Source organism: Oryx dammah, unplaced genomic scaffold (assembly GCF_014754425.2).
Source record: "Oryx dammah isolate SB20612 unplaced genomic scaffold, SCBI_Odam_1.1 HiC_scaffold_2, whole genome shotgun sequence".
Classification (NCBI taxonomy): domain Eukaryota; kingdom Metazoa; phylum Chordata; class Mammalia; order Artiodactyla; family Bovidae; genus Oryx; species Oryx dammah.
This window is the reverse complement of record NW_024070186.1, coordinates 85,258,797-85,271,303: the sequence shown is the minus strand read 5'-3', so window position 1 is coordinate 85,271,303 and position 12,507 is coordinate 85,258,797. Positions and strand designations below refer to the sequence as shown.

General features: G+C 47.9%; 1 protein-coding gene across 9 annotated transcripts in view; it reads right to left on the bottom strand.

Annotated features, from left to right (window-relative positions):
* Positions 1–2,107: 2,107 nt before the first annotated feature.
* PIGZ (phosphatidylinositol glycan anchor biosynthesis class Z) overlaps positions 2,108–12,507 on the bottom strand; it is a 29,693-nt gene continuing 19,293 nt past the window's right edge. For 4 of the 9 annotated variants that reach the window (XM_040249714.1, XM_040249774.1, XM_040249723.1 and 1 more), the window contains exons 4-7: positions 7,634–7,767; positions 7,474–7,557; positions 6,636–6,843; positions 2,108–4,321 (exon numbers count right to left, since the gene is read on the bottom strand). In XM_040249714.1, coding sequence (XP_040105648.1) covers positions 2,754–4,321; positions 6,636–6,759 — 1,692 coding nt within the window. In that variant the 5' untranslated portion in view covers positions 6,760–6,843; positions 7,474–7,557; positions 7,634–7,767 and the 3' untranslated portion in view covers positions 2,108–2,753. The other 5 variants (XM_040249743.1, XR_005722741.1, XM_040249766.1 and 2 more) reach the window with 5 other exon arrangements.

The following is a 12,507-nucleotide window of genomic DNA, read 5'->3' as shown; positions in this document are numbered from 1 at the left end:
ACTCTCTAATGACAAAGTTTTAGTTTGGCACCCTGCTCTCCTGTCCTCCATCTCCCAGACCAGAGGCAACTCACTGAATTTTCCTTTGAGCTTGACAATAAGGAGCCCAAGGAGCTTGTTCATTCTGCCCTGATTGCCTCATTGGTCTCAGTCCCACTCGTTTGTCTCTGGATCTGGATATCAGAGCAGCACAATGTTAGCAGTCCCCAACCCAACCCCTTACCTTCAACATAAGCAGCCTTCAAGCACACTCACAGTTGGATCTTTTTCTAGACTGGCAGAAACAAAAAGGGAAACTGCAGGAAGCAATGAAGCTTTTAGCAAGCTGGCCATTTGTTAAGGAAGGAAAGGAAAAAAAAAATGAAGGCAGATGTTTTATATTTTGTGGTAGTGTATGGGACCTAAATTCCTTCCATTTGTAGGAGTCTGAGAGCAGAGCAAGAAAATGGTCGTTTCTCCAGCTAGAGGTGACTCGGATGCCTCCTGGCTTTGGAAGCCTCCAGTGTAATCTGGCTTGTAATCCCACCACTTACCCTACTACTAAAGAAACAGACCAAATTCGTCCTACCACCCCCAGTGGCAACAATCTCCCAACATGCCTTTCAAGCGCTGCTAAACTTTGCCAGAATGTGAAGCCAGGAAGCAACTCACTCCACTATCCTGCAGGGCAATTTCAAATCACCCCTTAATGCCACACAAATCTAGATACCAACACTTAACAAATTGTTAGCACTCGGGCCACTACGATCTACATGGACTGCTACACCAACAGCTCCTCTAGGGAATTCTGAGTTTGTGAACCTACCTGGCGAAGGAGAGAAACAAGTCCCAAGAATCCCAGAGGAATCTGGGACCTTAGAATCTGAGTTATCTCCAGGCGGCACTTGGCTTTTATCTGTTAGGCAAAAAAAACTCTAGCTGCAAAGTAAGTGCTTACAGGTGCTCAAGATGATGCTAAGCACTACAGGTAGGAAAAGAAACCCAAAGTTAGTTACAAACCACAAGAACATGAAACTATCATGAACAGGTCCTGTCATTTTAAAGCGGGAACTATCGGGTAGTGTGCTACAGTTAGCTTAGGCCGGCTCAGAAGAGGGACCCTTGGCATCTCCCAAGTTCAGTAACATCATTTCAGTAGTTTAAAATCAGCCATGGTGAGAGTATACACAACACAGAAGTTGGCAAAGCACCAGAAATAAGGGCTATTTTGCCCCTAGAGAATGGGTTGCTAAACATCTACCAGCATGCCACTGATCCTCTCTGTCAGGGCTGGAGTCCTGAGGCAGATGTGGCTGGGGACCCCAGCAGCAGCCTGTGGGAAGTGGAGCTTCAAGATGACCCAGGGCTCTAGCTGGCGGAAGGGGCTCCTCCAGCCCACTGCTCACAGAGGCCTGGGTACCTCTGGTTCTCCAGAGATGGCAGGGTTGTGAGGAGGGAGAATGAGGACAGGCTGAGTGCCACAGCTGCTCACAATCCCAGTGGACTGGGCAGGGGTGCCCTGTGTTGCAGGGAGCGGCATGCCCAGGTGTGATGGCTTCCACCAACACAGCAGGTATGGGTTTGGAATGGCGTTTGCTCTTGAGCCTGTAAAGGGGCTTCAGACAGAGGCTTTGAACACGGAGAGTGACCAGACCACATTTAAGGTTTTGTGGCCAAGTGCCACCAGAATCTAGCCTTCTGTCTCCATTCCCATGGGGCTGAACATCTGGGAGAACATCTGGGTTCTCTGACCCCTGACGAGTGAGACGCAGGGACTTCCCTGGTGGTGTAGTGCTTAAGAATCTGCTTTGCACTGTAGGGGACACAGGTTCAATCCTTGGTCAGGGAACTAAGATCCCTCATGCCTCAAAACAACTAAGCCCACACACTGCAACTACCGAGCCCATGCTCTGGAGCCCGTGAGCCACAGCTAGAGTCCGTGCACTGCCATGAAGTTCCCACGTGACGTGACAAAGATCCTGCATGCCACAGCTAGACCCAGCACAGTCAAATAAATAAATATTAGTGAGGTGCAGAAATTTTCCACCTCTCTCAGGGATAGGAGTAGCAGAGTGGATAGGAGAAAAATTCCAGAACTACTTGTTTTGGTAATAACCAAGCATTGAGACAGATACCAAAGTGCCATTAAATACACCACACCCACTTCTATGCTTACAGAGCTTTGGGAAGGAACTTGTACTGTAGACCCAGGAACAATACAGTGTTAGCTGGCAGACACCTCAGAGACCATCGTGCAGGCTGGAAAACAGGCTGGGTGAGGGGAAGGGGCTTCCTTAGAACATGTAGCCATCGTGGAGAAGACCAGGGACTCGACCTAGGCCTCCTGAATCTGAGCTACCTTCTTTTGAATATCACTACACTGCCTCCTTCCAGGTATCTAGGAGGCCAAAGGGTTGTCATAACAGCAAGAGGTAAGTCATTCAGGAATGTCATTAGGAGATTGCTGTCTCCTTTCACAATCAGGTGTGATTTATTTGTTCAAAACATCACAGTGACTGGAAGGAATAGGGCAGGAATAGACATTTGGTGTCACTGATTACGTTAGGTTCTTTGGGGACCTTGGCATCAGGACCATGACTGATCAGATCTTTGGTTTTTGAGGGGAAGTGGATGTCAGTTTACCCAGGAGGTGGAACAGTCAAAGGCTGTGCACAGGAGATGCAGTGGTGGGGATTCTGGAAGGGAAAGGAAAGGAAGAGAATCAGGCTCTGTCCCAGTCCAGCCAACACTTAGAGGTGGAAAGGGGCCCTCACTTAGGGCTGAGTCTTGGGCAGTGGCTTCTGTGTCATATTGTCAGGCTTCTCCCCCAGCTCTAGGATATGAAGGCTGAGATGGTCCCTCCAAGCCTTGCTCAGCAGGGAGGACAGGGCTGGTGGGTCCTCCAGGGTCAGGTGGGGAAAGATGAGCGTCTCACTCCTGAGTGGGAAGAGGCACTTCCTCACGGCCAGCCTGGTGGTGCCAGGGGTCACCACAAACAGGCGGCAGAGCCACGGCCCCCTGGCCGCTTGGCAGGCTGGGTGTCTGGTGAAGTTGTTCAGGGCTTGGCACAGGACCCGGTCCTCAGCCCCGCCCATGTCCACCACGTCCACTGGCAAGCCCAAGCCTGGGAGGTGCAGGAGGTGCCGGGGAGGCATGTAGGTGTGGGTGAAGACGAGTGTGAAGTGGGTGGGTACACGCAGGGCCTCAGGGGCATGAACCACCCGCTCCAGGTGTCCCAGGCCAGGCACAAGGCCTCCCTGGTGCAGACAGCCGAAGAAGAGGGCGCCCAGGATGTTGAAGAGGGCCAGAGTGCCCCTGCAGGGGGCCGGCTGGTTCTGCAGACTACAGAACAGGACAAGGGGCACCAGGAGGGGAATCAGGAACCGAGCCTCCTGGTGGCTAAAGGCAGACAGCAGGGCGAGGGGCACAAAGTAGAAGAGCAGGAGGAGAGACCTGGGGCTGGGCCGTGGGCTCCAGGCTTCCAGTGTCCTTGGGAAGCCCATCTGGGCAAAGGCCTGCAAGCCAGCCCGCAGCTGCTGCCACGCGGCCTGCAGGCTACGGGCGTGCAGCGTCCCAAAGAGCAGGAAGCCATTGACAGCCAGGTGAGTGAGCCTCGCATGTGTGCCGTGCCTCGCCAGGTTCACCGGATCCAGGTTGTAGCGCAAGAAGTTGGCAGGTGTAAGGACAAGGGTGCTGGGTCTAGATGGACCGGAGAAGTACCAACTGTCCACAGCCACAAACACCACTGCAGTGAGGCTTGCCCCCGGGAGCAGCGCCAGGGCTTGCTGGGTCAGCGACTTGAAGCTGGAATCTGTGGCTCCGCAGGTGCCCCAGAGGAAGAGGGGGACCAGAGCAAAGGCCAGAAAGGTGGGCCGGTTGAAGAAGCCAGCCACCACGAGGCCCCCAAGAAGCCAGCCATGCCACCGTGGGCCTGGAGTGGGTTTCCTAGGTGTGCGGCTCCCGGCCACCCTGGGGGACACCAGTACCAGCAGCCAGGCGAAGAGCAGTCCCTCGATAGCATTGGAGAAGGTCCTTGTGTAGAAGACCAGGGTAACGTAAGACCCCGACAGCAGGAGCAGGGCGTTCCAGCGCTCCGCCCCCCAGCCTGGAGCCAGGTGGTACACGGCCAGGTCCAGGGCAAAGGAGAGGGCGGTGAGGAGGAGTCGGGGCCCCACCAGCAGCTCGTAGCCACTCACCGCGACGCGCTGTGGCCCCCACTCTTCCCAGAGCTTGAGGAGCCAGAAGGCAGAGCCAGAGGTCAGCAGTGGGAAGACTGCCGTGCGGCAGGGGCTGCTGGGGTGAAACTCCCAGGGCCGGGCAGCCTCGACGCCCAGGACGTCCCCTGCGGAGAGAGGAGAGGTGAGCCAGATCCCAGCTCAGGAACATGGTAGACCAAACCCTAGCCTGGCCCCCAGGACAGTCTGCGCCCCACACAACCCTGGGGCTGTGAAGCTGACAGAGCCCACTCCTGAGAGCAGGTGGCGTCGTGGGGGACCACTGGCCCCAAGGCAGGGAGAGCCCCCGGGCGGGTGTGACAAAAGCCACAGGAACCCTTCAGACCAGAGTCATCTGCAGCTGATGCTGAAGAGACAGGAACTAGCCCGACCCACACCGTGTGACACCCTGAGCAGGGAGCCTGGGTGGGACTTCTGATTCACAGAACTGTGAGCTTCCAGGTCAGCAGTGGGAAGACCACCCTGCAGCAGGGGCTGCTGGGGTGGAACTCCAGGGTTAAGCTGCTAGGCCTGTGATGGTCTGCTGCGCAGCCCCGCGCCTGGGAAGCGAGGTAACACTGTGCCCTGGACAGCATGTGTGGGGAGGAGCAGGGGGAGGCTCCATTCCCCTTCTTGGCGCTCTAAGGTCTCCAGAGTCAAAAACGCATCTCTGTGATCATGACTGTCCTCCAGGCAAGGCAGTGTGAGAGTGCAGAAGGGAGTGAGCAACTGTGCTTATGGTCCAAGGTTGCTAGTTTTATCTAGGATTCCTAGTTTTTAAAATGAATATATTTGTGTAATTAAAATTACTTGCTGTGTGGCACTTGCTGTCCGTGACCCTGTACCCCACTGTCACAGAGCTTGGAGTGGGCATGAGGGGAAAAACTTAATTTCTGCATCTTAGCTCCAGGTCTCACAACATCTCCCACTTGATAACACTGCGGGTTGTTTAAGCCTCTTTGCTTCTCCTCCTATTCGTCCAGACTTTTGGCAGTTTTCTCTATGTCAGAAGGTGAAAGGGAAAAAATAAAGTCTCGGGTCAGATCATCCAGCTGCTTTTTACTGGCTCAGGTTAAAACGGGATGGAAAAGAAGACCGACCTGGGCTTCCCTGGTGGCTCAGTGGTAAAGAATCTGCCTGTCAGTGCAGGAGACATGCGCTCAATCCCCAATCCAGGAAGATCCCACATGCTGCGGAGCAACTAAGCCTGTGGGCCACAACTATTGAGCCAACGTGTCACAACTACTGAAGCCGTCACACCATAGAGTGTGTTTTGCAACAAGAGAAGCCACCTCAATGAGAAGCCCTAGATAACCTAGATAACTAAGAATATCCCCGCTCACAACTAGAGAAAAATGCCCGTGAAGCAATGAAGACCCAGCAAGACAAAAGTAAATAAGGTTAAAAAACTAATTAAGACTGAACTTTTCAACTTTAAAAACAAATCCACCTGTTGAGGTCTATGGCAGAAAGGACTGATACCTCCTTAATATCCATTTCTTCCTTCATCCTTAGTCTCTTTAGCTGGGTATGTGGTCAGGTATAAAGACTATATTTTTAGCATCCCTTTGCAGCTAGGTGTGGTCACAGGACATATTCTGACCAATAAAATGAAAATGAGCAAAAAAGTATGTGACTTTCAAAATATGGCCTTAAAGAAAATAGGAATGCCTATCTCTTTTCTGGTGGTGGGAAAGACTCGGTGTTTAACCTGATGGCTGGAGCTCAAGCAGACATCTTGAGCCATGACAAAGAAGGCCTGTGACCACAGCATCTGAAAAGCCTCAAGGTTTTCGGCAACTGTCTTAATGATGTGTCCTATACCACCTAGAAGCGAAATTCCAACAAATGAGCAGTCTAGGTCTGAGTTCCCTCAGACATCACATGAACCTACAGAAGCAAAGTTTCATTATTATGTCACAGCCCTGTATGGGCTTCCCCAACCACTGGGGAAGCCCAACTTTGAAATCCTTCCCCTGAGAAGCCCCAAACAGCTTTTGTTCTGAAAACCCATACTGTTGGTACAAGCAGGAAAACATCAAAGAGGCTGGCATTTCATTGATAACACTTAGAAGGTCAGTGTCGCCCCTCAGGAAGGAGATGTGAAGTTCCTACTCTCAAATTCCTACTGCTCATTTGCACAGACATTTTTCTCCCTCTGCACTAAATATCCAGGGGCTTCCAGGTGGCACAGTTGTTAAAGAATCCGCTTGCCAATGCAAGAGACACAGGTTTGATCCCTGGGTTGGGAAGATTCCCTCAAGAAGGAAATGGCCTCCCACTCCAGCATTCTTGCTTGGGAAATTCCATGGACAGAGAAGCCTGGTAGGGGTTGCAAAGTCAGATAAAATTGAACATTCATGCATGCTCTAAATAACCAACCAGCTCCTCGACCAGACTTTGCTGCACAAACTTATCTTAACCACACATGGGAAGCTTTACCTGCTATGACCTCGGGAGACTGGAAGAACTCATCTGGGTGCACATAGCCTGTCTGTGGAAGGAGACACCACACCAGGCGGAGCAGGCCAAGGCTGCCCCACAGCACCCTGGCTGCCATCTTCATATCAAATTGCTGCAGGGACACTGGGCCAGAGTCTAGAATGACTTCAGCTGCTACAGACGCTATTCTGGTTCCACAGCTCTACATCTGCCAAGGATAACATTTGTTAGTTATTGTAATGTAAATCATATGTTCAGTTGTCTAAACAAACTCAAAATGGGTCTACACACAATAAAAATCTTAATAATAACAGCTGCTGTTTACTAAGTGCCTGCTAAATCCAGGAACTTTACATGCATATCTCATTTAATTCTTTCCACATTCTAAGATGCTGCTGCTGCTGCTGCTAAGTCACTTCAGTCGTGTCCGATTCTGTGCAACCGCATAGACAGCAGCCCACCAGGCTCCCCTGTCCCTGGGATTCTCCAGGCAAGAACCCTGGAGTGGGTTGCCATTTCCTTCTCCAATGCATCAGTGAAAAGTGAAAGTGAAGTCGCTCAGTCATGTCCGACTCTTTGCAACCCCATGGACTGCAGCCTACCAGGCTCCTCCGTCCATGGGATTTTCCAGGCAAGAGTACTGGAGTGGGTTGCCATTGCCTTCTCCGATAGTGAGATAGTGAGTCTTATCATCTCCATTTTACAGATAGGGAAACTGAGGCCTCTGTTGAGTAACCTGGTTACTTGCTAACCATATTTGTTAAGTGTCTAAATACAATATTTGCAAGTAGGATTAAAGTACCTTCCAAATCTGGGTCTCCAGCCCCATTCTACTCACCAGCTCCTATTTACAAGCAAGCATGGCAGCCTGGCTCTTAGAGTTCTGAAAACTTAGGAACTTCAATGGATTCCACCCATTTCTCTGCAAAAAATGAACTACATTTGACTTCATTGTCTTCAGTTTACTCCCTCCAAATTTCATACACCTTGGAACCCACCTTTTGGAAGGTGATGGAAACAGTGCTTCCCAAATTTATATGTTTAAATTCTGATGTAATGATATCAGGAAGTGGGGCCTTCGGAAGCTGCTTAGGTCATTAGGGTGGAGCCCTCATGAAGAAGATTAGTGTTCCTAGAAGAGACACCAGGCGTTTATAAAAAGACTCCTTCACTCCTTCCACCACATAGTGAGGACATAGTGAGAAGTTGCTGACTATGAACCAGGAAGAAGGCCCTCATTATGCCAGAACCGTAATCTCAGACTTTCAGCCTCTAGAACTGTGAGAAATAAGGTTATGTTATTAATAAGCCATAAGTGTAGGTTATGTTGTTTATAAGTCTGTGGTATCTTGTTAAACCAACCCAAATGGACCCTTCCTGATGGGGATTCTCACTCTCTTGACTCAAAAATCAGTTGACTGCACAATGGACTTTTTCATCAACACCAGTGGATCATCACAGGTGAACAGAAAAACAAGTCTGACAATGTGTTTGTTCAGTCAGTTCAGTCGCTCTCTGAGATGCCCATGGAATGCAGCACACCAAGCTTCCCTTTCCATCACCAACTCCTAGAGCTGGCTCAAACTCATATCCAGTGAGTTGGTGATGCCATCCAACCATCTCATCCTCTGTCATCCCCTTCTCCTCCTGCCTTCAGTCTTTCCCAGCATCAGGCTCTTTTCCAAGGAGTCAGTTCTTCACATCAGGTGGCCAAAGAATTGGAGTTTCAGCTTCAGCATCAGTTCTTTCAATGAATATTCAGGACTGATTTCCTTTAGGATTGACTGGTTGGATCTCCTTGCAGTCCAAGGGACTCTCAAGAGTCTTCTCCAACACCATAGTTCAAAAAGCATCAATTCTTTGGCACTCAGCTTTCTTTATGGTTCACCTCTCACATCCATACATGACTACTGGAAAAACCATACCTTTATCTAGACAGACCTTTGTCGGCAAAGTGATGTCTCTGCTTTTTAATATGCTGTCTAGGTTGGTCATAGCTTTTCTTCCAAGGAGCAAGCATCTTTTAGTTTCATGGCTGCAGTCACCATCTGCAGTGATGTTGGAGCCCAAAAAGATAAAGTCTGTCACTGTTTCCATTGTTTTCCCATCTATTTGCCATGAAGTGATGGGACTGGATGCCATGATCTTCCTTTTTTGACTGCTGAGTTTTAAGCCAGCTATTTCACTCTCCTCTTTTACTTTCATCAAGAGACTCTTTAGTTCTTCTTCACTTTCTGCCATAAGGGTGGTGTCATCTGCATATCTGAGGTTATTGATATTTCTCCCATCAATCTTGATTCAAGCTGTTTCATCCAGCCCAGCATTTCGCATGATGTACTCTGCATTTAAATAAGCAGGGTGACAATATACCACCTTGGCATACTCCTTTCCCAATTTAGAACCAGTCTGTTGTTCTATGCCCAGTTCTAACTGTTGCTTCTTGACCTGCATACAGATTTCTCAGGAGGCAGGTAAGGTGGTCTGTATAAGAATTTACCATATCTTTGAGAGTTTTCCACAGCTTGTTGTGATCCACAGTCAAAGCTTTGGCGTAGTCAATAAAGTAGAAGTAGATGTTTTTCTGGAATTCTCTTGCTTTTTCAATGATTCAGTGGACATTGGCAATTTGATCTCTGGTTCCTCTGCTTTTTCTAAATCCAGCTTGAATGTCTGGAAGTTCTTGGTTCATGTACTATTGAAGCCTGGCTTGGAGAATTTTGAGCATTACTTTGCTAGCGTGTGAGATGAGTGCAATTGTGTGGTAGTTTGAACACTCTTTGGCATTGCCTTTCTTTGGGATTGGAATGAAAATTGACCTTTTCCAGTCCTGTGGCCACTGCTGAGTTTTCCAAATTTGCTGCCATATTGAGTGCAGTACTTTCACAGATCATCTTTTAGGATTTGAAAAAGCTCAACTAGAATTCCATCACCTCCACTAGCTTTGTTGTAGTGATGCTTCCTAAGGCCCACTTCACTTTGCATTCCAGGATGTCTGACTCTAGTTGAGTGATCACACCGTCATGGTGGTTATCTGGGTCAGAAAGATCTTTTTTGTATCATTCTTCTGTGTATTCTTGCCACCCCTTAATATCTTCTGCTTCTGTTAGGGCCATACCATTTCTGTCCTTTATTGTGCCCATCTTTGCATGAAATGTTCCCTTGGTATCTCTAATTTTCTTGAAGAGACCTCTAGTTTTTCCCATTCTATTGTTTTTAACTATTTCTTTGCATTGATCTCTGAGGAAGGCTTTCATATCTCTCCTTGCTATTCTTTGGAATTCTGCATTCAAATGGGTATATCTTTCCTTTTCTCCTTTGCCTTTAGCTTCTCTTCTTTTGTCAGCTATTTGTAAGGCCTCCTCAGACAACCATTTTGCCTTTTTGCATTTCTTTTTCTTGGGGATGGTCTTGATCACTGCCTCCTGTACAATCTCATGAACCTCTGTCCATAGTTCTTCAGGGACTCTGTTTATCAGATCTAATTCCTTGAGTCTATTTGTCACTTTCACTGTATAATCGTAAGTGATTTGATTTAGGTCATACCTGAATGGTCTAGTGGTTTTCCCTACTTTCTTCGATTTAAGTCTGAATTTGGCAATAAGGAGTTCATGATCTGAGCCATGATCTGAGTCAGCTCCTGGTCTTGTTTTTGCTGACTGTATAGAGCTTTTCCATCTTTGGCTCCAAATAATATAATCAATCTGATTTCAGTGTGGCCATCTGGTGATATCCATGTGTAGAGTCTTCTTTGGTGTTGTTGAAAGTGTATTTGCTATGATCAGTGCATTCTCTTGGCAAAACTCTATTAGCCTTTGCCCTGCTTCATTTTGTACTCCAAGGCCAAATTTGCCTGTTACTCCAGGTATCTCCTGTCTTCTTACTTTTGCATTCCAGTCCATTTTAATGAAAAGGACATCTTTTTTGGATGTTAGTTCTAGAAGGTCTTGTAGGTCTTCATAGAACCATTCAACTTCAGCTTCTTCAGCATTACCGGTTGGGGAAGAGACTTGGATTACTGTGATATTGAATGGTTTGCCTTGGAAACAAACAGAGATTGTTCTCTCGTTTTTGAGATTGCATCCAAGTACTGCATTTTGGACTTTTTTGTTGACCATGATGGGAACTCCATTTCTTCTAAGGGATTCTTGCCCACAGTAGTAGATATAATGGTCATCTGGATTAAATTTGCCCATTCTAGTCCATTTTAGTTCACTGATTCCTAAAATGTCGATGTTCACTCTTGCCATCTCCTGTTTGACCACTTCTAATTTACCTTCATTCATGGACCTAACATTCCAGGTTCCTATGCAATATTGTTCTTTACAGCATCTGACTTTACTTCCATCACCAGTCACATCCATAACTGGGCATTGTTTTCTCTTTGGCTCCGTCTCTACATTCTTTCTGGAATTATTTCTCCAGTTTGGAGAAATTATGTTCTCCAGTACCATATTGGGCACCTACCAACCTGGGGAGTTCATCTTTCAGTGTCCTACATTTTTGCCTTTTCTTACTGTTCATGGGGTTCTCAAGGTAAGAATACTGAAGTGATTAGCCATTCCCTTCTCCAGTGGACCACATTTTGGCAGAACTCTCCACCATGACCCATCTGTGTTGAGTGGCCCTACACAGCATGGCTCATAGTTTCACTGAGCTAGACAAGGCTGTGGTCCATGTGATCAGTTTGATTAGTTTTCTGTGATTGTGGTTTTCATTCTGTCTGCCCTCTGAAAGATAAGGATAAAAGGCTTATGGAAGCTTCCTGATGGGCGAGACTGACTGTGGGGGAAACTGGGTTTTGCTCAGTAAATCTTTAATCCAATTTTCTGTTGATGGGTAGGGCTCTGTTCCCTTCCTATTGTTTGACCTGAAACCAAACGTGGTGGGGGTAATGAAAATGATGGTGACCTCCTTCAAAAGGCCCCACATGCATGCACTGCAGCACTCCATGCCCCAACCCTGCAGCAGGCCACTGCCAACCCACGCCTCTGCCAGAGGCAAAGTGTATCATCACGGGTGAACAGAAAAACAGGTCTGACAAAAAACAGGTCTGTTTGTTACTCCTCCAGAAAAGCATATGGTAACTGCTCCCTGGCTTCGATATTTTAAAGCTTGAACTTAAACAGCTATTGTTCACAGGTGTGATATCAAGTCACAACAGAGGAGACAAGACAAAGTAAAGCAACAGAACAGGAATCTGGCAGATGCCGACCAGGAGCCTCCTGATACTAAAACCTCACAGAGCTTAAAAGATAAGTTTTGGGGCCTCAGCTCGAAGTTTACAACTGAATTGTACAGACTATTTTTCCAGAGCCAGTAAATATCCTGACTTTTAGAGTTTTCAGATAGAAAAGAAAGAAAAGAAAGTTTAGTCGCTCAGTTGTGTCTGACTCTTTGCGACCCTGCGGACTGTAGCCTCCCAGGCTCCTCTGTCCATGGGATTTTCCAGGCAAGAGTACTGGAGTGGGGTGCCATTGCCTTCTCCAGTGGATCTTCTCGACCCAGGGATCGAACCCAGGTCTCCCACATTGTAGGCAGAGCTTTACCGTCTGAGCCACCAGGGAAGTCAGATATCTTTCAGATAGAAGATGAGGTCAAACTTAGTATTGGCATGTAAACGTTTAATCAGTATTTTTTTTTCATTAATAGCCAGTATGATACTGCAGGACAGTGCAGGGACTTGCGATAGAGACAGGGGTAGGGAAGAAGCACAATATCCATCACAGAAGATAAACTTGGCAGGCCTGCAGGCCTGGCTAAGATCCCTACTCTGCCCATAGGTAGCTTGTTGCCTTGGACAAGCTGCCTATATCCCTAACCTCAGACTCCTCATTGAGAAAGTCAGATGATAATATTAAGCTCATGGAGTTGA